Source organism: Poeciliopsis prolifica, unplaced genomic scaffold (assembly GCF_027474105.1).
Source record: "Poeciliopsis prolifica strain line A6 unplaced genomic scaffold, Auburn_PproV2 SCAFFOLD105, whole genome shotgun sequence".
Classification (NCBI taxonomy): domain Eukaryota; kingdom Metazoa; phylum Chordata; class Actinopteri; order Cyprinodontiformes; family Poeciliidae; genus Poeciliopsis; species Poeciliopsis prolifica.
In genome coordinates, this window is record NW_026562480.1 from 588021 (window position 1) to 615041 (window position 27021).

At 36.8% G+C, this 27021-nt stretch overlaps 2 protein-coding genes across 2 annotated transcripts; one reads left to right on the forward strand and one right to left on the reverse strand.

Annotated features, from left to right (window-relative positions):
- The first annotated feature begins 639 nt into the window (after positions 1–639).
- Positions 640–15633, forward strand: prrt1 (proline-rich transmembrane protein 1). The gene is made up of 4 exons (XM_055023687.1): positions 640–934; positions 4381–4694; positions 5829–6020; positions 9611–15633. Exons 1-4 carry the CDS (start codon positions 916–918, stop codon positions 9785–9787), a joined length of 702 nt encoding a protein of 233 aa, XP_054879662.1. The 5' UTR covers positions 640–915; the 3' UTR covers positions 9788–15633.
- Positions 15634–18126: 2493 nt separating this feature from the next.
- Positions 18127–26361, reverse strand: LOC129354164 (transmembrane protein 268). The gene is made up of 9 exons (XM_055023676.1): positions 26250–26361; positions 23052–23187; positions 22229–22323; positions 22046–22153; positions 20891–21043; positions 20699–20809; positions 20086–20175; positions 19664–19882; positions 18127–18810 (listed from the first exon to the last, which is right to left on the reverse strand). Exons 2-9 carry the CDS (start codon positions 23164–23166, stop codon positions 18643–18645), a joined length of 1059 nt encoding a protein of 352 aa, XP_054879651.1. The 5' UTR covers positions 23167–23187; positions 26250–26361; the 3' UTR covers positions 18127–18642.
- Between the last annotated feature and the right edge of the window lie 660 nt (positions 26362–27021).

Consider the following 27021-nt stretch of genomic DNA (forward strand, 5'->3'; position numbering starts at 1 on the left):
AATTTTTTGATAACGTTTTGTCGCTACAATGAGTTTTTTTGGCCATATAATTTAGTCACAAACTACATTGGAAACAATTTTGTCGTCACATGATCAACAACAGCATGTTGCTACTGGAGAAAACCACAAAGAAGACCACAACAGGAAGTGGTAGGAGGATGTTTTTAATGACTTATTTCGTGAACAAACTTATTTTGTGTGATTTTTATTGGATTTTCTGTTTAATGGAAACACCGCAACTTTTACTTCTTTTTTTGTTACATTGTCAGAATATAGAAAAACATTTGCAAATGTTTGTATTGGAAACACATTTTGAGCCTATGATAAAGGATTAGTTTTGATAAACAATGACCAAATTTGCTAAATAAAAATCTTATTTTTTTAATTAAAATTAATTACTCTATTAATTTACATAAATTCAGCTACAATTCTATTTCTTTTATTAATATTTTTCGGCTGATTTTTTTTTTATATTTAATGGTGCAGATCTGGATGTTTGATTCTGCCAATAGGCTATATATATATTTTTTACTTTCTGTATTGTTTTAAAGCTGTTTGCCGCTCAGTTCGCTGCTGCTTTGGGCCGGCTCGCTGCCAGCCCACATTTCGGGCTGTCGCTTTAAGACGAGGGTAGTTTTGTGTTTCATTAATTCAATATAGAGCGACGTGTTGGTGAAGAAACCTTATCAGAGCAGCAGCGGAGCGACACCGAGGATTAAAACCCCGTCAGACATAGAAACTCCTCCAGTTTATTTCACACCGAGCGAGCTTTGACGATGAAGACATCCTGAAGATGGGTTTGGACAAGTAAAATTTTCGAAAGGAGGAGGGGATTTATTATTATTATTATTTTAATATTTACCAGCAGCTGGAGTGAAACATCCGACTAAAGGACGTACAGACAAACCGGGAGGCATGTCGTCTGAAAAACACGGTAAGACTGAGACGCGTTTTCTCTGTTTTTCGTCAGATCTGTTCACGTTTTGCTCCGTCCAGAGCCGCTCGCTCCAGCGGGAGGATGCGCCGCTGTGTGGGTGCAGCATGAGGGGGAGAAAACCACCGCAGGGCCTCCAATTATCACTGTGAAAAGTGCCCCCGTCGGGGCACTTTGGGGTCATTTCCACCCCGGCGACACGATGCCACCCGTATTTCATCACGAGCCGCGCAGAATGTGGCGTTAAAAGGCATGAAACCTCAGTTCCGAGCCCTCATTTCCATCATTACGCACGAGCTTACGTCCGTCTCCCCAGACTGTTTGATGTGGGTGTCCTCTGCATGCGCGCGCCGTCACGGGCTCGTGCCTGCGCCAATTAATCAATATTAAATAAATAAGTAATGACGGTAATAGCTGTGGCTCTGCAGCCAGTTTCGTCTGATATCGAGAGCGGAGACGGAGCTTTGCATCCAGAACAAACTGGACCTGAAACTGGAGCCCAAACAGAGGAGGAGGGAAACAAAGGGCGAGCAGCAGCAACAGAAATAAAACTGTCTGTTACGTTGGTTCTACATTACACGATTTACATCAAAACAGGTTTAGAAATTAATTAAAAAAGAAAACACACAACAACTTTCTATTACAGCTGGAAACTGCAGTGATCAGGCCCTGAACATCCAAATACACATAAAGATAGTTACAAAGTCGGTCTTCTATCATTTCTAGGCTTAAAGGATTAATATCCCTGCAAGTTTTAGATGTTTATTTGTTGTACTTTTGAATCTAGTTTCTAATCTATTAGTGCTTGAAATAAGACAAAACTAATTTACAAGTTACTTTTTAATAAGACATAGAAGCTTGTTTTAAGTCAGTCATTCCTTAAATTAGATTTTTTTTAGAGGTTAGTTTCACTGTTAGATTGTTTCACTTCTTACTTGGGAAAAATTACTTTTTGTAAGTGAAATAATCTGCCAGTGGAACTATTACCCTTTTTAATATCAATATTAAGTTATTATTGACTTAAAACAAGTTGATCATTCTTACTGAAAAGTTACTCGAAAATTAATTTTGTCTCATTTCCTCCTATAGACAATTCTGCCAAACATGCAGCATAATATCTTACTGCTTTGGCTGTAAGCAGGCTGACTAATTGTTCAATGGAAATTGATCTTTTCAGAATAAGTGAGGAAACAAACATCAGCAGCAGCGTTCAGCGGATCATTTCACGTGAACGCTGATGTCATGTGAGGAATGTTTTGCCTCTGGTTGCCTGTTCTTCCTGCAAATCTTCTGGGAAACATGGGAATAAAAATGCCTCTTTGCAAACAAACTGCTTGTTCTGTCTGTAACCTTTTCCAGGTGTCTCTTTGTGTTTCTGGTCCACTTCTTTCTTGTTAAGGAAACTTTACATAAAACAGGAGTTGTCACTGCAAAACATAAAATCTTAAAGTATTTTTGGTGTAGTTTCTTTGTGAACATCTTATTCCCCTTTTAATAAGACAAAACAAACTAACAAGTAACTTTTTCAAAAATATAAGAGCTTGTTTTAACTCAATAATTCCTTAGCATTGATGAAAACGTATTCGATCCTGTCGGATTATATGCATTTATGAAAAATTATTTGCTATAAGTGAAATAATCTGCCAATGGAACAAGTACCTTTTTAAATTCAATATTCAGGAATTAATGACTGAAAACAAACTCCTACACTGCAAAAACAAAATCTTATCAAGTATTTTTGGTCTAGTTTCCAGTGCAAATATCTTACTGCACTTGAAATAAGACAAAACTAGCTTACGAGTAACTTTTTCAAGATTATTTTAAGTCAATAATTCCTTAATATTGATGGAAAAGTTTTAGTTCCACTGGCAGATTATTTTACTTAAAAAATTTTCTCATAAGTGAAATAATCTGTCAGTGGAACTGATACTTCTTCATCAATATTAAGGAATTATTGATTTAAAATAAGCCCTTACTTTTGCTGAAATGTTACTGTAAAGATATAAGAACTTGTTTTAAGTAATATTGAAAAAATGCTAAATTAGTGGATCGAGGACCTTTAAAAAAAACAACATTAAGGAATTATTGACTTAAATGACGCTCCGATATTTTACTGAAAAGTTACTTGAAAGTTAGTTTTGTCTTATTTCAAATGCACTAAGATATTTGCAGTAGAAACTAGAGCAAAAATACTTGTGATTCTGTTTTTTGCAGTGCAGCTGCTCGGTTCAACATCCAGCATCCACCTGTTTCCCCTTCACTTCCCTCCTCCATGTTACTGTCAGGCAGTATTATCTCAGCCCCCCTTTATGCTGTGAAAGCACGACACTCTATCAGTCATTTTCTGACAAACACGGAGAGAACGCACAGGTGGGAGAAAGCAGACAAGATTCTCCATGATAAAATGTCTCATGTCTGAGTGACGATAAACAGAGATGAAAAGGGTATTTGTTTCATCGTCTTCAATCTGAGGTGTGGAAATGTCGACTGCTGTCATCATTAATGCGGAGATGGAGCAGCTTGGAGAATAAATAGCCTTCCTGCACAATTCTGCTCCATTCCCGCCACTGGAAAAAAAAAATAAAATAATTAAAACTGAAAAAAAAAAAAAATTGATCTTAAAAAAATGTGAAACTGAAAGAATATTTTAAAGCTGAAAAAAAAGAATGTGAAAAGTAGTTGTGGATGTTTTTTATGTCATAATGTTTGCTCAGAAATGTTTGTTTTTGAAACTGCAAAAGAAAAGCATGAAAAATTGAAACTGAAAAATTATTTAACTGAAAATTTTTTTAATATTTGAATCTGTTGAATAATTTTGAAACAAAAAAAGTTCAAGCTGCAAAATATTTTTGAAACTGAATTTTTTTTTGATACTTAAAAAATGTAAAACTGAAAAACTATTTCGAAAATGAAAAAAAGGATCTGAAAAGTAATTGTGAATGTTTCTTTAGGCCATAATGTTTGCTCAGAAATGTTTATTGTGAAACTGAAAAAAGATGAAAGCGAAAAATATTAAACTGAGAAGAAATTAAAACGACAAAAATATTTAAAACAGAAAAATAATTATTTCACATTGAAAAATATTTTTTTAAATTGAAAAAAGTTTGAAACTGAAATAGAAATTTCATACTAAAATTGTAAAAATGGAAAACTATTTTGAAACTGAAAGAAAAAAATTTGAAACTGAAAAAGAAATATCTGAGAAACAGTGTCAAAATTGCTTTTCAGTTGTTTTTTTCAAAATTCAAAATCAGTTTTTAGTTTCAAATCATATTTCAGTTTCCAAATTATTTTTCAGTTTTAAAAGTTTACTTTTCTGTTTCAAATATTTCTTTCCAGTTTCAAAACGAACATTTTTTTTTTTTTTTTTTTTTATCAAACTTTGTGGCACCAATTTAGCTCCATACCCCATTGAGTCGCGCTGCGTTCCGCTCTGCTGCTCTCAGGACTCGACGACTCCGGCCGTCAGACCATGCAGCCGCCCCCGTACCTCCCCGGCCCCCCGGATCCCAACATGGCCGCCGTGCCGGGCGCCCAGCCCGGTTATCCCGCTCCGCCGCCGCCGCCTCCGGGCTCCGAGGGATACCTCCAAGAAACGACGTTCCACTTCGGGGCTCCGGGCGCCGCGCAGGGCTACACGGTGCAGACCCAGGGCCCCGGAGGCGCCATGCAGCACCCGCCTGTGGGCTACATCCACCCGGGTTACCCGCTGCAGCTGCAGCCTTGCACCGCTTACGTTCCCGTGTATCCCATGGCGTCGGTGAGTCACAGAGCGAAACTCTCATGGAGGCGGTTTCATGCCTTTATTTATTTTTAGGTTAAAAGCTTTATTTATTTACATATATATGCTTTATTTTTTTATTATTTTAGAAACATACAAAAGCTTAATTTTTAACCTAACTAGAAATATTTGACGTTTTGGGTGAATCTTATTTGAAAATACAAGTTTTATTTTGAGCAACATTTAGTTTGTGGAAAATCCTGCTAATTTTTTTGTCATCTTCATCATCATCATCATTATTTTTGGTACAAAATTACTGACGTTTTAGATTTAAAGGTGAAAAGTTCACCAATAATTGAAAAAAGTAAGCAAAAATGGTTCCTCCCGGTTTTTTAACATCAAAGTTTGTCTGATTTCCAGGATTTTAATTTCATTTAGTTTTCAATAAATTTTATTAGAAAAAGACAAATATTTCAGAATAAATTCAGGAGAGAAATTTCAGATACGGAACCAGAACAATTCACAAACTGACAAGAAGGAAAGAGGGAACATAAAATGTTGTTATATTTTAGTTCACTTTGTCCTTGCTATAGAATGTAAAATCCTATCAGAATATATCATTAATAACATCTATAAACATTTGTGTTGTTTTTACCTCCAAAGTACAACAGAGTATTAGGGCCATGCTAAAAAAAATATTTAAACTACAAGAATGAATTCATAAAATTATGAGAATAAACTGGTACAAGAACAAAGTTGGAATAACATGAGAAGAAAGTTGTAGTATTAAGATAATAAAGTGTTAATATTATGATGTTATTCTCAGAATTTTGTTTTTTATTTTATATTTTTTTCTTAATATGGCACTAAAATTCTGTCGTATCAATCAACCAAGGTTGATTGAACCTCTGACTGTATGTCTTCAGTCAGAGGTTCCTTCAACAATCACTGTGCTACAGACTGCTACAGGAGACCTTTCCTGCTAGCAGCTATAACTATCTCCTTATGAGTTAGTTTTCCTTTTGGGATCAATAAAGTATTTTTGAGTTAGGATTTTGAATTTGAAAAGAATGAAAAGTTACCTTGAAAACCTTGAAAAGTGCTTGAATTCTCCAATGGGAAAGGTTTGCCATCACTGCTTTAAGCTTCAGTTCTAATCATCTAACCGCTCAGGGTCAGCCCTACATGCCAGCAGCAGGAAGCCACGCGGGGATCCCCCCAGGCCAGATCCACCCCATGCAGATGCCCCCCAGCATCACCCTGATGGACCGCCGGCCGCCCCACGACTACCTGCCCATCGCCGTGCTAACCACCGTGTGCTGCTTCTGGCCTACAGGCATCATCGCCATCATCAAGGCAGTGAAGGTAAAACTCATTTTATTATTGTACCTTTATGTCAGAGTGATAAGAACTTTTAGCGGATCAAGACATTTTGAATACACATCTTTGACTTTTGTGGAAACAACTCGAGGCACAATGTAAGGCTTAGAAAATACCGTCTGACCTTTGACTTCACAAAGGTCAAGCATTGTGTCCACGGAGTCTTTAAAATGTTTAGATTCATGTATCTGAAATGAAGGCCTCAAAATTTCTAAAAGAAAAATGTAATTTAGCTTAAATACGTTAATCACAAGTTAAAGTCGTAAATCAATTAATCGTTTGCTAAATTAAAATAAGCTCAATTATTGCCATTTTTTTCTCTTTTTCTACCAAAAACAGATGATAAAAGTCTTCAGTCTGGTGCTTTGGTCTCAACTAGCTCTTTTTTCAAGAACAGTTGTTCATAGTTAATTTTAGTTGTTGCTTTTATTTATTTATTTTGGATATTTAAAATGTCTTCCAGTTCCGGTGTCAAATTTTGATTAAATTTGAAAGTTTATCCATCTTTGAAGAATTTGTTCTTGCATTATTATACCATTATATTACTTGAAAATCAAATAAATAAAACAATTTATTGTCCAGCAAAATTTGTTATTGTGACCGGCCTAGTCACTATTTATGCATAGTTTTTTTGAGTCACACATAGACTTTGTGACTCAAGGCAGATGAGGCTATTAGCATACCCTTGCTAGCTAGCTAGCAAACTAGCTAGCTTTTCTGTGTGATTTCTGCACATCTTATATCTCATGCTGTCTTGTCTTATCAATGTCTGCTAGAAAAAACAGAAACAACTTGCTGCATTCTTGTTGGTTGTGCAGGAGGCTCAACTAATGCTTTTCAAAAATGTATGGTTGTGTAATTGGGCATTTGTTTGCTGCCATTTTCACCTGCGAACACAAAGTTGAGTTGGGCAGCTGCTTGTTTGGATTTTCTGCAAGGACTTGAACAGACTAAAATCTTACTTAATATCTAAGATGTTTTTGTGCAAAAGAAATTTAAATGAATATGATACTAACCTGTTAAAATCAAGATCTCATAAAATCAATCCACTTTCTGTGAGGATGGCCTAAATCCAGTTGCTCTAAATGACTCATTCTATTCCTATAAAACACAGGTGTCAAACTCGAGGCCCGTGGGCCAAATCTGGCCCACCGTAGATTTTTATGTGGCCCTCTACAACCTAGCCTAAACATTAGGACTGTTTAATATAATGTAATCAATAAAAAATGCAGTTTCTATCTGTTTTGCACCAAATTATATCAATCAGTCCCTTCAGTTTCTTGAGATTTATTGTAAAAATTCACGCAAAAATCAACAAATACACACTTTTTTGTGCTAACACAGTTTTTGTAAATAATTATCAAAAACTTTCTTACTTGTATTAAACAGTTGCCTCAACCTTCACTGATGTCAGATTATAGATCTATACGCTGAGTAATAAAATATCTCTAATATTTCCAAATTAGTACCACAAAGTGATTTTTATTGCAAAAAACATCACAAAAGTAATCACAAAATTCTGGTTGAACTGGAAAGATGATCTCATTTTAAGAATTTATTAATATTTTTAATGGGTTTTAGTAATACATTCTGGCACAACCAGCCCTTAAGAGCATTTATGATCTTAATTTGGCCCAAAACAAAAATGAGTTTGACGCCTCTGCTATGAAACTATCCAAACCCTGAGGAACGTAAATGCATAAAGTGGAGCAGCATAAGGTCGGGAGCTGTTGTGTACCAGAGTTTTTCCATGCAAAAACTCTGGTGCCAAGGATCAAGGCTCCTTGCGGTGGCTCTCCTCACACTTAACGAGTCCTGTTGTACCATCTGTGTGACGGTAAACCGGGCTGACCAACATGCACCCAACACGCCACGTTACGTAACCGGCCCACTGTCAGTGCAACGGGACAGAATGGATTTTGTCCTGCGGGTCGGCTCAGCTGGCTGTGAGCTGAGCGGAGCTGACAGGCCGTGGAGGCGCCGGTCCGAGCCGTACAGTATGTGTGGGCACTGCTCAGCCCCGGCGGCATGGGCGGGCACACACCTCGACCTCTGACCTCGAAGCTGTTGAATTCATTTATTTATCTTTTTCCAACCTTCTATTATTTTTATTTCGATTTGAACAGAAAGGGCGCCCGCACTTCCCCTACCGGTTTCCCGTATTTTATTTCAGGCGTTACAACTGCTTAATCCGTTGTTAGCATGTCATAACATGCTTTTCCGAGCCGCCTTTAAACACAACATGAGCGGTTAAGATGCTAGGCAGGTTAGCAACCGAGACATTTTGCTGTGCAGATCTGAATACCTTTATGTTAGAAATTAAAATCATGACAAAAACCAGTAAAAGCCAAATAACCTTTGCAGTTTTTTCTAAACAAACCGAGTAAGTAGCGTAATAAGCTGCTAGCTAGTTAATCCAAGACAATATATGTTAAGCTAGTTAGCAATAACGGGCTACTAATTTTTGCTATCCATCTTCAGAGGTGGGTAGTTGAGTAATTTTTGGGGGAGAAAAAAGTTTTACTGCACTGTACTTTTTACTATTAGTACTAGTAATAGTGACTTTATTCCTTCTACTAACTTCACTACTAATAGTTTTGCATTTGAATTACAAAGTGCTTTGTTCATGTACATCTTCAATATTTTGTTTTCATTATAAAATCAAATTCAGGTTTTCTTCATTTAAATACTATTATTACACTATTTCATCATAGAGTGAATTGTGAATAACTGATACACATTAAAATATCCATGATTTCTGGAGAAATTAGTGAAATCATTCCCTCCTAGAACATTTTCTGTATTTTTTTTACAGCTAAAATAAACAAAAATAGCCAGATGCAGAGATCAGATTTAGGTAGAAATAGACTTCAGAGATTGGAAACATTAGATTTTTTTGTGACATTTGAGATAATATTGATACAAATCTGAGCAGAATTACTCAACATTTTGTACTTGTCACTGTTTACATCAGTAGTTTTTGTATTAATAAGCAAAATGAATGTTTTATTTGACAGCTATATGTTTATCCATTTATATTAAGTGAAATGCCAGTTTTACTCTACCTTCTCCACCAAAATGAGCCAAAATTCCTGTGGATCCGGGACTGTATAGAAGTAGTTTTACAGCACTGCACTTTTAATAGCACTAATAATAGTAATAGTAATATTATAAACTTCAGGAACTGGAAACATTAGATTCTTAGATTTCTGCAACTGATGATCTAATGTTTATGAAAGTCTTAGCATAATCGCTCAGCATTTTTTATTTGGTTTTTGTATTAATAAGCAAAATGGGTATTGTATTTGAAAGTTATATGTTGGTTTATATTAAATCAAATACCTTTTCACTGTGCCCCCTCCCTGAATAAGTGATTGCCCCGCAGCAAAATTTCTGTGAAGCCGCTGCTGCGTGTTTTGTGTTTGTGTTGCATGCAGCGGCCTCTTCCTGCACATGCAGCCTGCGCTGCAGTGAAATCGATCCATACATGCTGCTGTCCTGCTCCCACTCATGCACCGTCTCGTTATGCAACGTGTTTCGCTCATTTCGCCTCTCTTTTTCTGTCCACTGCTCAGGTGCGCATGGCGATAGCCCGAGGGGACATGGTGACTGCAGAAATAGCGTCCCGTGAGGCCCGCAACTTCTCCTTCATCAGCCTGGCCGTGGGCATCGCCTCGCTGGTGCTCTGCACCATCCTCACCGTGGTAGTCATCATAGCCTCGCAGCATCATGACGACGACTGGGACCCCTAACTGGTCCCGCTTTCCCAGCCAGACCATCTAAATATTATCTATCTAACTACTGTCAATCGCTTGGTGAGGAGGGGGGGAAGGAAAATGCACTGCTTCTGCTTGTCGGCCCTTTCTGTACAGCTACCCACACAGTTTAAAGACCTAACCTGCTTCTTTCAAACACCCACCAATGACCAAAAATAGCAAGCGGTTGTTAAATAGGTCCAGAATGACCACTTAATATTTGCTTTCATATTAAAAGTATGAGCCGCAGGATGAAGACAAACCTTCTTGTGTTTGCGATCCATTTGTCTGCTGCTAATTGATGCAGTCAGGTAACAAACTGTAAGTCACTGTGTGTTTAATATTTCAACAACCGACTCACAACGGTCCTTTATTACACTGCAGAACACTAAATCCAAGTATGTTTGGTCTCGTTTCTACTGTGAATATCTTAGTACGCTTTAAATAAGAGAAAACTAACTTAAAAGTAACTTTTTAATAAGATGTATGGGCGTGTTTTAATCATTCAAGCATATGTGTGTAGCACATTTCAGCAACAAGGCAGCTGAAAGTGCTTTACATTATACAAAGACAAAAATATGAAGTCATAGAGCAACAATCTCAACATTACATTTTGCCAAGTCATTACAAATCAAAATGTTGGTTAGTGTTTCTTTAATTTTGGTTAAAAAGCAACTCCACTCAGGTGAGTTTTCAGTATATAAAATTCTAAACAATTTCTTAATTTTGATGAAAAGTGACTAGTTGCATTATTATATTATTAACCTTTTAGGAAGACATTTTTGTCACAACCTGCCAATGAGATCAACACTAAGGAATTATTGACTTAAAACAAGCTCCTATGTCTTGATGAATATTTTCTGTAATTTGCAGAAGAAACTTCCCCAAAAATACCTGGTAGGATTTTGTGTTTTTGCAGTGTAAGTCAGACAAATGCACTGCATAATGCATCATTTTTGGAGCATGAAATAGTTTTTCTTTGTTTTTATAAAGGTTTTCTGCTCCACAAGGCACTAATTTGTGAAGATGGATTTATACGACTATCGTTATGCATGGGACCCATTCCAGTAATTAAATAATGGGTCTCAGATGCTGTGTCCTTTGGTTATGTAATATTTCCTCTAAATGGGTGAGAGACAGTTCAACTCTGGGTAATAATCGGGACCCATACGGGTCTCAGATGAGCTGGATAATTTAAAATGATACTCATTTGTGTTCCAACTAAGATTTATAACTGGTTGCATTGACCCAGTGTGAGCGCCAGCCTGATCAAGACACATGAGGCCCAACATGCAGTATCACCAGAAAGTATTCACACCTCATCACTTTTTCTATTTTTTATTTATTTATTTATAAATTTTGGTATCGTTGTTTTTTTTCTTTCTTTCTTTTTATAGCACATTTCAGCAACAAGGGCAGCTTAAAGTGCTTTACATCATACAAACACAAAAATACGAAGTCACAGAGCAACACCAGATAGCCTACAATGACAAGATGAATACAAGTTTTCAGTCATTTTTGTAAATTGAAACAATAAATGTTAAAAAATTAAAGTAGTAAGTAGATATATATTCAGATCTGTAGCTTAATTTTAGTTTTAATCACCTTTGGCAGCTAATAATAGCCCTTTTAAAAGACCAAATGTAAGAAATGATCACAAGATGAAATCAGTGCGCTTTCACTTACTCTTGTATTAAGTGTAGAGAAGAGAAGAGCCTAGTGGACTTTTTTGATTGTGGCGCAAAGGCCATAATCAAAATATAGTTGGGTTCAGACCAAGGACCCAACTACATACCTTGCATACCCCAAACCAAACTAAATAAAAGCAGATAATCAAAACAATTAGATCTAATATTAACAAGATCAACTGAGTACTATACCCTGCAACACTAACAAACCTTCAACTCCTAGTGACTCCTCTACAAGCTTTGTTTTTTTGTGTATTTTCTTCTTTCTTCTCTGTAAATTCTCTTGAGGCAAGTGAAGGTGGATAGGCACGATGACTCGACGTCTTGGATTTAAATCTGGTTGGACATTTTAGCAGTTTAAGAACTATTGGTGGGCACACTTCTGCTAACAGACTAATAGCATAGATAATTTTTATATTTCCGGATATATTTTAAAGCACATTGGTTGTCTGTTTTGTGAAGGTTCAGTTGGATAAAATTCAACATCAGTGTTGAAGTTTGGTTACAGACTGGTCAAGTATTAGTATTGATGCTCTTATTTTGAAGTGAGTGAACATTGTTCATGCATTAATTTGTTAAATATTCTCAAAGTGACTCATTTATGTGGAAAAAAATACAAGACTTTTGTAATTTTAAATATTTATTTTGATACCACTAGGTGGCGACAGTGGGCACTTTAACTTCATTTTCCGACCGAGTGGAAGAAAACTGTTTAGACAGAATATAAATCTAGGTTAATAGGCTTATAAGGCTTTAATAAAAGCATTATTACCACAAGCTTATATTTAATCAGCAGCCAGAAGTTAGGTCGTCATATACTTTGTCATTAACAGCTGTTAGACATCCTGACTTAGCGGCTAACCAGTCAGATCATCGTCAATAAACAAGGAGGCGAGTTTTATACGGGGCGTCTTTTGTAGTTGACTGCAGCTGCGGCTAGAAAATACACTTAGAAACCAGATTTATCCATCTACTCATCATTTAAAACTATTTATTGCATCATTTTTTGGTTGTATTTTGTCGTGTATTAGCTGAACTGATAGCTACTGTAAATGCCGCGGACGTCTTAATGCGCATGTGCACGCATGCGTACTCACTACATGTGTGCTACTATGACAAAACACCGTTTCCTCTCCTGACTGTCTCTTTTTTCCCCCGTTTTAATTGATTTAAAACAAGAAGCTACATAAATAAACCAAAACGGACAGAGGAGAACGAGATATAAACACAAAAGTGTTGTAGAATATGTCAAACATAGTGTTAATATTAAATTGGTGCTAAAGGGCCGATATAATTTGAATAGAAGTTAGTAATTTAACATTAGCTTCAACTGTGTTGGTAGGATGGTGTGATTATCAGTTGCTGTTTTTGTCCAGACATGACTATAAAAAATGTAATTTCAGTGTCATCTGACCAGAGAATGTTGTTTCTCATCACAAAATGCACATTTGATAAACTCTCCAATATGTCTAAAATTTTGTTTCCCCCTTATTTTGGTTCTTAATGTTAGTTTTTATAAAGTAAACCATATTTAGTTTGGTTTTTGGCTAAATATGTGACAAAATGTGGAGAAAAAAATAAGTTGTGAATACTTTCTGATGTGAGCTGTCAGCAAACTTTGCTTTAATTTCCATATTAAATGCCAGATGAGATAGCACTACTATAAATTATGTTTTCTACTTTATTTGTTATTTATTTTCTAATTTATTTAACACTGACCCTTGCATCAATCTTGTCTGCTGTAATTTGTAGTGAGTTGTTGCAGCTACCTGATACTCTGAATTGGCTTACCGTTAGTACCTCGTGATGGTAATGATGATGATATTGCACTTTGTAGTAACCAGATAAAATGACACAGCTGTTTACATTTATAGATCTTATAGTGCATGATGAATATAAATCTAGGCTAATGGGCTTTTAGTGCAAAAGTAGCTGTGCTCCCAGCTGCTGATGGGAACATTTCCTAAAATATTCAATGGGTTTGTGATGCAGTATTTTCCAAAGTGGTAAACAAGCTACTCCAAAAAAAAAAAAAAAAACAAGAAACGGAGACATAGATAGGAAGAATATACAGATTAGATCTGCAGATATTCTTTTTGCAAGTAATTTAGATGAGTTTTAGCCTTTTTTTCTGTGGCAGAGCTAATATTTACCCTCTAAAACTCTGTTCTTAGTACAGCAGTAGACATATGAGGTAACAACCCTGCATGTCATCCTCAGTTTGTTTCCATTTGTCCTAAGTATTAAGGATAGATGTGTGCGTTTCTACAATGTAGCTCTGAACAGCAGCTGGGCTGTTGTCTCTGAGAGGTATCGTGGCTGTGAAGTCGCTCTATGAACTTTTATCTTAGGGATATGAAATGAATGTTTCAAGTAAAAGAGAGGACATATTAATGCCTACATTGTGTTGTAGCACTTTCTGCTCTATGAAAACTTTATCCCTCCCTGTGTTTTCCTATTTAATGATAAATGGACCTATTACATATCTCTTCTGCTCCGCATTATTTCTCTGCTTCTCCCTTCGATGATGATACTTTAAAAAATAATATAGTTATTTAAATTTACAGACAGTATTTAAAAAAAGATATATGCTGTAGTTTGTAATAAGAGTATTATTAATGGCGATGTGTTATTTTCTGTATATCTGGGAACATCTGGGCCTTCATTTATTAATCAGAAACAAGAATTTAGCCTGAAGCTGTACTGTAATTTTTAAAAATGAAATATTATTCTTTTGTAAAATCACTTGTGCGTTTATGTTTAAATTATTTTCTTTTACAAGTGTCATAAATTGTCTTTGCTAGCTACTTATTTGGATGATATTTTTAGTCATTTCTAGTCATCATAAATAAAATTATTAGGTTTATAGGAGACAATTACTTTTTCACATTAGTTTGAACATTTTTTCCCTTCTAAATGAAATCATAATTCTTTTTATTATGTCTATTCACTCCGATATTATAAGTTATTTGATTAATATTAATTATTTAAATGCAATAAAAGGCTAAAATAAAATGGGGAAATACTTTTCGAAGCACTATATCAGTATATTCACCCTATGGGTCGGACAGTAGGTGTTTGAATTAACTTGCACTGTATTGTTAGCATGACAGACTGTTGTACAGAGCATGCTAATAGTTTTAGCATGCTAATGTGCACGGGGAAGGAAATGTAGAAATAAACTGAAAGTTACCATCTACTTTTTTTCCTCAATTTATTTACTTTAAAAAAAGATATTTTACAGTGACAAATTGCTACAGGTTTGTCATTAAATTAAATTAGACAACACCTAAATTGTCCCTGACTTTGCTTAGACGTTACTCTGACTGAATGGGTCATTTGTGTGAATTTTCTCTTTGTAAATTATTTTTGGTTGCACAAAAAACCATAAGGTCGCTGTCAAATTGAGCCTGTATATGTTAGCCTAGCTAAGGTTAGCTCAGGCTAGCCTTACTGTCTCAAACGGTTTTTAACTTCTCTCACCGATTTGTTTTGTTTTAATCTTTGTACATATTTGAAATATATTATGTTTTGGTCAGCACATTAGAGCTAGCAGTTTTATTTTATCCATTTTGATAGATGACTAGCTGGTGCTGAAGCTAACAGCTGAAGCTACATTAGCTTAGCAACGCATCACTGCAAGAAAGCCAAATAAAATATACCTCTGAAAGTCTCAGATTTATATTGTATTGATTAAAGTTATAGTGAACAGTTGTACATTTTTATCTTTATGCATTTTATCCATTTTCCATGTTTTCCTGTTTGATAAATTCAGGCCCTGCTATTATATACAGACAATGATATTCAGTGTTCCAGCGTAATTGAGGCACAGTGCTGTTTAGTATTATTATTATTATTGTAAAGAAGGCTTTGGCGGTGAGTGTGTGTCTGCTGAATATAGAGACTTCTGTTATGTGGCATTAGGCTGCATCTCCCTTTGTGCTTTTCAGTAACTGCAGCTCAGAGATGACTCCCTGTTTATTTCATTATCTTGAGTTTTTAAGGGGTTGCTTGTTCAATGAGCCAAAAACTACCTGTGTAAACGTGGGGGTTTATTATTCTCATGTTTCGGTCTGTGTTGCACATGCGATGGTTGTTTCTGAGTTCAGTTGTTTGAGTAATGAATAAAAGAATAATTCTGGTTTGTGAACAAAATGTTTGGTTCCTGGTTTCTGCATCACCTCTCCATCCTCTGTCTCTGTGGCATCTCAACTCTTCCCTCATCACTGGGATGCTATTTATAGTTGCCCCGGTTTTTCTTCCTCCCTTCTCTGTCGCTGAATGATACACAGAAGCTCTCACAATCTTGTGTTTAATCACAGGAGGTCTGTGGCTATTTGTTTTGCAGCTGCTGACATTTCTGCGCCACAGAAAAGATAATTATCTTCCCCCAAATCTTTCCACTGTAGAATTTAAATGATTGGATTTTGTTGTTTCTGTGGAAGATTAGCTGCTTTAAATGGCTCCAAAAGCAATTTCATTAAACAACGATAGTCAGTATTATTCCCAGGACATTTTTTTGTCCTATTTGGGGCCTTGGGCAAACACATTCATAACCCCCCAAACCCCTAACAGCTCATTAAATTTTCCATTTACCAGCACAAGCTAACAGATCTCTTTTAATATCGCAATTGAAAAAAACATGGAAGTGTGATGCAGCACACCTCTTTATTTGTGGGATGTTTAACAAAATGAAACGTCAAACACTTAAAATGACACCTGGGATATTTTCTTTGAATTAGTCATTTCAGTTTTAGGTATGGAAGAACATTATAATAAAAAAAAATCCAATGGAATAAATTGGAACCTAAAATGTCCATCATCTTGCTGAAGTTTTCAGTTTATAGAGCTAAAAAGCTTCATTTGCTACAATTGGAGATGTGTTTTCACCTTATGCTGCAAAAACAAAAACTTATCAAGTATTTTTGCTTAGTTTCTATTGTGAGAATCTCAGCATAGTTGAAATAAGACAAAACTAACTACTAGTTCAATTGGCAGATTATTTCACTTATAGCAGGACATTTTTTCCATAAGGTTAAAAAGATTAATTTACTTTAAACCTCTTAACACATTTCTTTTTATCATAAATGCCAAGAAACACACTCGAAAAAACACAATCTTAAGTATTTTTGTCTAGTTTCTAGTTCAAATAACTTTGTACACTTGAAATAAGGCAAACTAACTCAAAAGTAACTTATCACCAAGAAATAGAGGCTTGATTAAAGTCAATAATTCCTTAATATTGATTAAAAAATGTACTAGTTACTTTGGCAGATAAAAGTATTTATACAAAACATTTTCCTCATGTTTTTAGTGAAATAATCTGTCAGTGGAACTGGAACTTCTTCATCAGTATTGAGGAATTATTTACTTAAAACAAGCTTCCATATCTTCTATGTTAGTTTTGTCTTATTTAAAGTGTAGTAAGGTCTTTGCACCAGAAACTAGACTAAAGCGGCTCGGCCAGATTTGCGATGACTGTAAGTCACCAGTTTCAGTTCAACAAGCGCAGATATTTTGTACCCAGCTTTCTGAAACCCCATCCATCACCCAGGCCCGATGCTGCAGCCCGGCGTGGTGCAGCAGGATGACACAAACACACACAGTGAGCCATCGTGACCCAGGGGAGGCCGAGACTCTGTGATGGAAGACGGAGGCTTGCAGCTTGAGGCCAAGCTAAACGATCTCAGAGACACCGCTTCTCTTCAGGAAGCTAAATGGCCATCTGTGATCTCACAGACACAGGTTGGCTCCACTCCCTCTTATTTTCTCTCTAATCTCTTTTTTAATCCAACGCAAGGTGGGTTTTTTCTCTCTCTTTTTTTAAACTAGAAACCCTATCCGTCTGTTTAAAAATAACAAAATATAAACATTTTTTTAAGCTAATCTTAATTTTTGGGAGATATATATATAGGGTGAAGTTTCAGCCTCTGATATCTGCACTACAAGGTTGCCATTTGGACTTCAAAGCTGCAGAATGTAATTTTTACAAAAATATTTTTATACATATTTGGTGGAACTCACCTTTTCATGACTGTGTTATGAGACAGATAATATGTGAAAAATATTTAGCTGCTTTGCCTTCTCCCAGTGCAAACTAGAAACAACCAATCAGAGCCAGGAGGCGGGTCTTAGCGCCGTTAATCACTCTTGCATGCACCTGCTCATCCTTATAGCACAGTGTAAGATGTGATGAATGACAAAGCTAGTTAGCATGGCCACCAATTACGGCAGATTGATGGTTTTCCTGTTGTTTCTTCATCATTAACACATTTACAGCGTACATGAGAATGATTGACAGCGGTAAGGCCAGCCCCCTGGCTCTGATTGGCTCTTTTTGCTTGGGAGCGGCACATTTCTTCAGACGACAATCACAGCTCAGAGAAGAGGTGGAGGTGTTTGGTCTTTTCAAAGATTTTCTGTCTCATATTACACTTTCACAATATGGTGACAGGTTTTAGCAAATATGTAAAAGATATGTTTTATTTTAAAAAAATAAATACCGTAACTTTAAGATGGAGAATAGAGATAAAGCTGCATTTTAGAAAAAAAATGTTTCTGTTACATTCCAGGGAACATTGAACCAAAATATTCTAAATACTAAAAACCAGATAATATTTATTATGTCCTGATGCATAAAAGCCCAAATTGAAAGTGGGTATACTTTATTTTCTCCATTTTATCAAGAGTTCACGTTTGAATCAATGTGATAAACACCGTATCCATTCATTCCTTTTCAACTAAAGGGCACAGCACAGAAACGCTTTCTTCACACAGCACATTAAATCTAACAGCTCTGCAGTGTAATTATCATTTGTATAAATAATTGAAACAACTCTAGATAGTAAATATAGTGGTGATTGTCATGTGTCATGTATAAACCATTATAAATATTGTTTGCCAGCAGTTGGGCTGATTGCTGACAGCATTTGGCTGAATGTGAACAAATAAACACCCAGGTGGTGCAAACACAGAGCTGGCAGAAAATCAGAAGCGAAGCAAGTAAAAATAAAACAAGCTGGATGAAGAGAAAAACCACCAATAACAAAATACAGAGTGTTGCGGTCCAAACGAGTCCATCAGCGGATCAGCGTAACTTAAATCCACGTTGGCTCCAGAAGGATAAATCCTGTTCGTTTGTCTGTTTGCCTTCAGTTTTCTTTTTTATTGAAGGACTTTGGTTTTAATGTACTGGCAGAGGCAGACCGGAGCCGTGGCGCAGTGGCTCCTCAGGGGCCACAGGCGCTGACGGGACGGACCCGGCAGCCTCTCAGACATGAGCAGCTTCACATACGCTGCACTGTAGGTCATCAGAAGTTGGTAGGCTTTGGCCTGAAAGAATAGAGCAAAGTTCAAAGGTCACCAGAGGGGAAATTAGACAATCAGAAGGTAATCTTTCTGCGTTATTTCAACTTCTTTATACAACGATCTGTAAGTATTGGCAGCAAAATAACCTTCCAAGCCCAGGTTCTGCCACTGCCTTGCTTCACAGCTAGCTTTGTACGGTATCACCTAAACATCTCCAAACAAACCTAATTATTGTAACCAGAGAGCTTAATGTCGGCCTCCTCTGACCTTGATTGTGTTGATTTTGGACCGAAATAGTTCCCTAAAATGCTGCATAATTAGGCCTCTTCAACCCCTCTGCTGTGAGAGAGGTTTGACTGACACACTGGCCCACCAGAACATGTCGCCATGTTTGTAGTTACCAATAGCCAACTCAGCAACTTTCTTGTTATATTTAGCAACATTTCAGAGAAAAAGTTTCAGTTTTTCCAAAGTGTTTTTGATTTTCTTAAGGCATAAAAAAAGTGGGAATCTTTTTTTAGTAGAAATAATTTTTTTCAAATACAAAGTTGTTATCTGGTGTTTAGGGGTTACTTGATGTCTACAAGACTGGATAATCCTGAGTTGATTTTTTTGTCTGTCTGCCATGTTGGATTGAACAAACATTTTCTTGCACTGGCAGTGGATGGCCAGTAGTTGGCATCATAGTGTATTCTATGTGTGTATTTATAACATAAGAATCCACAAGATCCACAATAAATGGTTTTGAGATAGCTTTCTAGTCAAAGGGTTAATACCTTAATTTGTACCAAACAGAGCCTCAGAACCTGATCAAACCTGTTTTTCTTACAAACAGGATTTGTTGATTGAAATATCCACATACAGACACTCATCTCACCTGAGCAGGTAGTGAAGCTGCAGGAACAAGGCTGTAGTTAGAGGTGACCTTTGCGTCCCCCTGCTGGCTGCGTGGCGTACTGCGCCCTGTGTCCTCATTTCCCAGCAGAGGTCTGTTTTCATCACAGTCTTGCTCGACGTCTGAACCGCCGGCCTCGGGGTTGACGGGAGGGAGCTCCGTCACCAAGACGAGATGTGACATTCTGCTCTTCATGGTTTTCTGAGGAGAGAGACTGATCTGATTGTTCTGACACAACACTGGAAACCACAAGTACCCAACACCCTCAAATTTAGGCTTAAACTGAGAAAAACACGGCCTCCCAAGCGTCTGGAGTTACATTTCTATGTCAAATGAATGAGGGCGCTTCAGTAAAGTCAATCAAACAGCAGGAGGACAAACAGCGACACTTGCAGTCGACTCACCTGGGTTTCATTTGTCACGTAGCTGCGCTCCTCTAAAGTTTCACACAGCGTCCTCAAGCAGCGAGCCGTGTCCCAGTACACGACGTACAGCTGCAGAGACACACAAACAACCTGTGATCTGGATCTGGCTTGGTAAACAACATCACAAAGATCAACTGGGGTGAATCTGTGACTTTATAAAACTTCATCTGTTTGACATTTTGTCATGTTAGAGCAACAAACTTCAGTGTGTTTTTCTAGGGATTGTATGTGACAGAGCAATACCTTGCTGTACATAGTTGTGCAGTGAAAAATTTATTTAATTTAGTCAAATATCTTACTACACTTGAAATAAGACAAAACTAACTAATCAGAAAGATATAAAAGCTTGTTTTAAGTGAATAATTTCTTTATACTGATGAAAAAGTAGGTATGAGACAACATTTATGCCAAATGGTAAATAAAGGTGAGGAAAACGTTCAAAAAGTTAATTTTTCTTTACATATTTTGTAGCATTGTCTGAAGGTTTGAAAAGTGGGTCACTGGATAATGAAATGAAAAAGTTTGTGACTTTAACGATTTTGTTTGATTTGGGACAAAAATGAAAACACATTTTCAGATTTTGGATAAGTACCTGCATGTGTCCGGTGCAGTTCTGGATCCAGTCGGCAACACCCACCATCAATTTATGTTTCATCATCCTCTCATTCACCTGGATCAACCGAACGTCGATGTTGATATTGATCTGATCGAAGAGAGGAAATGTAGTTTGTTTATGAATACAAACGTGGCCAGTTGTGTGTTGGAATGTAATGCGATGCTTTACTTCTTTGTTACTGTGATGGAGAATGTAGATGATGGCGGTGGTGAGGAGGATGGAGACCAGGCTGACGGACAGAACGAGGACCCAGTAGTTGGCAACGGTGATGTACAGGTGGAGGGTTGAGAAAACTGCACACCACAGCACCACATAAAGCACCTGGTGGGAGCAAAAGATTCAAAAATAAAGTATATCCATCGATATATATCTCTAAAGAATGATCCAATGGCAAGTTTTTTCCTAATATATACTCAAACTGTCATTTACTCATAATGTCATTTACTGATTACTTAAATTATAACATGTGGAGACGGAGAATTGCAACCAGGGGGCCGACGTTTGGCAACCCCTGGTCTAGTCAAAGTCCAAAACTAAAGAATTTGTAGCAAACTTCAAAACTGATGTTGACAGTGTGCCTCTAGTTGACTGAGCAATTAAGCAAAGACAAATGTCCAACTTTAGATCAAAAAGCTTAAATGCAGCAAAACAAAAAAAACAAAGGTTCCACAAAGCACCGACTGATGTTTACAAAAACACAAAATCTAGAAACCTAGTTCCAAATGTCTTCCTAACCTTTAAATAAGACAAAACTAACCTAAAAGTATCTTTTTACTGACAGATTATTTTACTAAAAACATCAGAAAAATGTCTTGTATAAATAAATTTATCTCCCAAAGTAACTTTTTTTAAATTTTAAATTAATATTGAAGAATTAAATATTAATTCTTCAATATAAGTAAAGCACCACCAGGTGCTTTACTTATCAGCATGATAAGTTGAACTTATCATGCTGATAAGTTACTTTTGTCTAATTTCACATCTCTTAAGATATTTGCACTAGAAACTGGACTAAAATGCTCGGTAAGATTTGGTGTTTTTGCAGAGAGTGACTCTTTTGTTAAATGCCAACCAGATCATTTGATGAGATAATTAATACAGCACTGTATTTATTTATTTTTCTGTTAATTTGTTAGCATAATCTACAAGACAAACTCACTATGTTCATTGCAGTGTTGGGAGTTACACAAGTAGTTTTTGTGACCTGATGAAAGAAGGAAACGCTCGCTTCCTTTGTCTACACAGAAATAAGTTAATAAGGAAGACTGAAAAAAACCCAAAGTGGTTAAAGAAGTGAAAATGAAGAAGCAGAGAGAGAGTTACCGGCGCTAAAACAAAGTGGAAAAGGCCCGAGTTGAAAACCATGTATCTTCTGATTGAAGGGACATCCAGAGCTGTTTTCAGTGGATCTTCCAGGTCTCTCACAGGAATCTGATTAAACATACAGTCAAAATAATGTAAATTAAATAAAATCCCTGTGATTCACTGTAAAATGTTTCGCCTAACCTCAAATCCTTCCTGCTCCAGTTTGGATCGGCAGAGATCCAGATCAAATCTGGGGTTCAGCGTTGAACTGGTCGGGATCGCCGCGACACACTGACCTGCCAGAGGCAAAAAGAAAAGATTATAAAGCACATGTGTCAAACTCAAGGCTCGGGGGCCAAGTCTGGCCCGCCATACAGTTTTATGTACAGTTTTTAGACTCCAAATTACATCAATTAAATTCACACAAAATCAACAAAGCTAAAAAAAAAAAAATAAAATAAATCCTGATTTTACTGCAAATTTTTCTCAAAATTGGTCAAAAACCTTCGGCTTAAGTGACTGTTCCCTGAGCCTTAACTAGATATCATGTTATAATCCTTAACTAATAAGACAAGTTATAAAAAGTCGCCTTTGACCTCACAGTTTAGCGCAAATATTAAGATTTCTTATCACAAATATTTCTAAAGTAGCACTACAGAATCTGTTATTTTGAAAAAACAATCAGAAAATCCTTCTGGGACTCATCTGTGTAAAGAGACATTCAGTACTTAATTTAAAAAAACACAAACAAGCAGCTGTTTTTCCACTTTTTAACAGTTTAATGGTTTTATCGATACATTCTGGCACAATCGGCCCTTCGAAACAATTTTTTGATGAAGGACATTAAGCAAGAATATTTGTATTTGACAGAAAAAAAATCAAACTGACGCAATGACGTGAAATGACGCCACCCATTGACAGATATTTGATGAATGAACATAAATTTTATCTGAATGCAACATAAGTCGTAATAAATTCTAGATATTCCTTTGATCTTAAAAGAATAAAAGCAGCATTTCGGTACCGTTTGTCCATTTGGACCTGTGGTTGTCCGTCTGTTGATCCGTTTGGGTTCGTCTGATTTCAGAGTCCACTGTAGTCTCCTCCGACGCCTGGCATTCCCCATTCCTGTCCTCCATTAGGTCAAAGGTCACAAGGTCCTGAACAAAAAATAAAAATAAAATCTTGAAACTTTAACTGGTCCAGAAAAAACCCCAGAATTATCTTTATTCTGGGGATTTTCCTTGTTAATGTGACAGTAGCTTTATAAACAAAGTCATTACATAAACATATTTTAGTGTTTCTTTTTAAACAACATTCAAACCAGTGCTTCTCAAATAGTGGGGCGGGCCCCCTTTGGGGGGCGCGGTGCGATACCTGGGGGGGCGTGTGATCCTGGGGAACAGGCTTTTTTTTGGCCGAACTAGTATAAAGTGTAATTGCGCACAGTAGGCGGCAGTGGCGCTCTCATTGTTACGTCTGTCACGTTTGCGACAGTGCAACATTTTACGACTTACAAGACAACAGGTTTGCCTTGGTTAGCAGTGTTAAGTCAACAAAAAGCTCAGACTGCGTTCTGTCTATGGCCTCCGTTATTCAACAACCCCCAACATGAAAAAGTTTTCACAGGGATGAAAAGAAAAGCGGAGAGAGACAAAGATAATGAGACAACAGAAAGTCAACCGAAGCTAGGAAGAGGAAATACGACAAGCGTATTTAGCGCTTGGCTTCACTGTGACTACAGTTGGAGAAGAGGAAAGACCGGTGTGTTTGCTGTGTCCAAAAATGCTCGCAGCGGACAGCATGAAGCCAAATAAATTAGCGCGTCACTTAAAATACGTTACATCCCAATCACGCCGATAAGCCGCTAGAGTTTTTTCAGCGAAAAAAATGTTAATTAGGAAAAAATGTTATGCAGAGATGGATAGTCACAGTGGGGAGTGGGGGGCGCGAATAGTTTTCTTCTTGCTAGGGGGGCGTAACGGAAAATAATTGAGAAGCACTGATTCAAACCAAAGTTGAAATATCTTTTAAGATTGTTCACTTGAAACACAGAAGGTTACAGAAAACTAGCAAATAAAAAATGCCAAAATGTTCAGGGCAATAAAGGTCAGCAGCTGGAAAACAGTAATATATGCTGAAAATAAAAATAAAAATGACTGGATGCCGTCATGATGAAATGGCAGGACAACGTCTAACAGCAAATAGCTAAAAGTAAGAAAAGAGTTTACTTTTACAAAGTGAACTAGCTGATGCAAAAGCTAAGAGCTTAGCTGTTGAATAAAGTGAGTGAAGATCAAAAACATTTGGCTGAGAGAATTTAACTGGTATAAAAAGTGTTAATATGCACTCGAAATTGTTCAAAACATTTTAAAATAATGATTTAAGTTGGAGCAAAAACAGTTTGAAAATGGCCGCCACTAACTCTGAAGCCAGTAGCTTTACTGGTGAAAGAAAATGAGCAAGAATAGAAAGAACGTACAATTAAAACAATGGATTTATATGTTTTGTATAATTCTTATTGTATGGAGTAATTTAAAATATATTTTAATGAGACAATTTTTGAAATAACTGTCTTTATTTCTGTGTTAAAGAGTTTTAAAGCAATCCTCTTCCATTTACTGCAGACTTATCATTTGCATTAAACAGGTTTTACATTCGATAAAACCTGTTTTATCAAATATCACAGGTCATAAAGTGAATATTGGTGAACTAATGGGTGAAAACTGCAGTTTTGACTAACTCTGCATAATTAACACCATTAAATAACACTTGGTTACAACAACAAAAAAGCTTTTGGAAATGGTTTTCTATGTTTTTTCATCTGAATTAGGATTATTTTTGCAACGCTTAATCCAAAAATGACGTCCATTTTTCCTCAATCAGATCATGTTTTTATTCTTTGATTTAGAGAAATCTGATCTTCTGACTAAATTTATGACATTTTTGTGACATTATCAGTTCATTTCTGTTAATATTTGTCATCCGAAACTTTTTTTTTTGTTTTCTAACAAAGTGTATTAATTAAATAATACAAACTTGGATTTCTGTAAATTGAATAATAAACACGGATAAGGGTAAGTACATACAAATTGAACTTTCTTCATCTGTCCTCTTGCTCATCACTCATTCATCCCAGATTCTCAGGAAACATCCAGATGTGAGAACAAGTCATGCATTTTGATGCCCATGTTGCTCCATAGTTCAGAAAATGACCCGATGGAGTAAAACCAATGTGACTTTTAGGTTCAGCTCATCAAAATGACCCTGAAACAGTTGAAAAACCCCCGGCAGTGTTTCGGACCAGTGCTAAGTTTTAACCGGTTTCTGAAAAGCTGCTTCAGCCTTCACAGCCGGTGCCATGAGCTGTTCTGGGTCGATACGTGAAGCGGAAAACTTTCAGCATGTCATGGTTGAAAAAAGCGGAACCTTTATGTCAGAAAGGCTTTGAAAACAGCCTGAGGTTTTATCTCTCATAAACACGTCGGCTATTCACTTAAAAGGCAAGAAGCATGACAAACAGCAGGACACCCGGTTACTTCTGCTTTTGGATCCATATGACATTTACTCTAGTGACACTAAAACTTCCTGCTCTAATTCTCAGACCTCTCCTCCTCCTCCTTCTTCTTTAGAAACTGTTTGGAGTTGTGTTTGTGTTAATAACAGAATCAGGTGAAAATCCCACTTACAGACCCAACTTCTCCCTCCATCGGCGGTTCTGACACATTTTCAGCACAGAGGTGTGAAAACACAACCCCTCCTTCTCGAGTTTCTTTCATTTTCACTTCCTCGTTAATGGAGATCTGCTGACATAAAGCTCCGATCGCCTGATGGTGCACATTGTGTGCATGCATAAAGAGCTTGTCTTATCTTAAGCAGCATGCTGAGTGTTTTGTTACCACACAGACCGAATTACCAGTAAAAACGTCACTATCTGGAAGCAGCATCTTGCTGTGTGTGGCGCTGCTGTAAACATGACACCAAAAACGTTTCCTGCTAATATAAACTGAACTTGAATATTGTGAGTAACATTCAAAGGATTAAACGTCATATTTTTTATTAGAAAACCGCCTCTTAGGGCGTGTATCTTTGAACAAAGGAAGTCTGCTAACATTTTCAAACTTTTTCTTAATTAAAACTTGGATTTTGGTGAGAAATAGAATCAAAACCCAGCGTTACGGATCCAGAGATGCTGTTTTTAGGAAGAGTGAATGTTTCCCACCTGTGGCTCAGATGAAAGTCCATCTTCTGATCGATGAGCCTCCGCGTCGTCATTCTTCCTGAGAAGCCAAGAACCTTTTTAAACTGGTTCCTTGAAAGCAGCTGGCTGCCAGGTAGGACTTCGTCTTTTCTCTCTTTTCATGTCTGAACGTGTTCGGCTTGTTCCTCTCTTTCGCTCTGTGGCTTGTGACTCAGATCAGCTGTGCCTCATGACTGCAGGAATGTGGTTTATGATCCTCATGTCTGCAGGAGGAGCAAGAAGAAAACCAAGCTGAACTCCTCTACAGTCGAAAAACGACGTCTGGATTCAAAATAATTGCTTTTTATGCATGAAGTGCTTTTATTTGATCAGGATTTGTAACGTCAGCTTGTTGACGTTTTATTGGAGCTGTTACACATTAACTCATGAAGTCCAAAGAGTCAGTGGAGGTCATGCCAAGAGTTCAGATATTTTTCACTGAAGACAAAAGTATAGATAAATGGGAAGTGTCCCAACCGCAGAGCTGCATAAAGATAAGTGAGTGATTGAGACACTTCGTGTTGTTTAATATCTTTGTCTTTTTTTTACTAAAATATTTCACATTCACTTGAAAATGAAAGTCCAACTGCTGCCTTCAAAATGCAATTAAAGTCGACAGTTGATTTTTTGGGGTTTTAAGTCAGAAATCAAAGTTTATGAAGTTGATTTAACGACAAGAGACAAGTTGTCTGAACATTGTTTTTAAGTTCATTAATCTTGAATTGTGAGTTTTAACTTAATGCTGCAATTTAAA

Coding starts and splice junctions, on each gene's coding strand:
- prrt1 (XM_055023687.1), top strand. Junction 4,695..5,828: donor CCGTGTATCCCATGGCGTCG/GTGAGTCACAGA, acceptor CTAACCGCTCAG/GGTCAGCCCTACATGCCAGC. Junction 6,021..9,610: donor CCATCATCAAGGCAGTGAAG/GTAAAACTCATT, acceptor TCCACTGCTCAG/GTGCGCATGGCGATAGCCCG.
- LOC129354164 (XM_055023676.1), bottom strand. CDS start 23,166: ATGGAGGACAGGAATGGGGAATGCCAGGCGTCGGAGGAGACTACAGTG. Junction 22,324..23,051: donor CAGGTCCAAATGGACAAACG/GTACCGAAATGC, acceptor TGCCTCTGGCAG/GTCAGTGTGTCGCGGCGATC. Junction 20,810..20,890: donor TCCATCACAGTAACAAAGAA/GTAAAGCATCGC, acceptor CTCTTCGATCAG/ATCAATATCAACATCGACGT.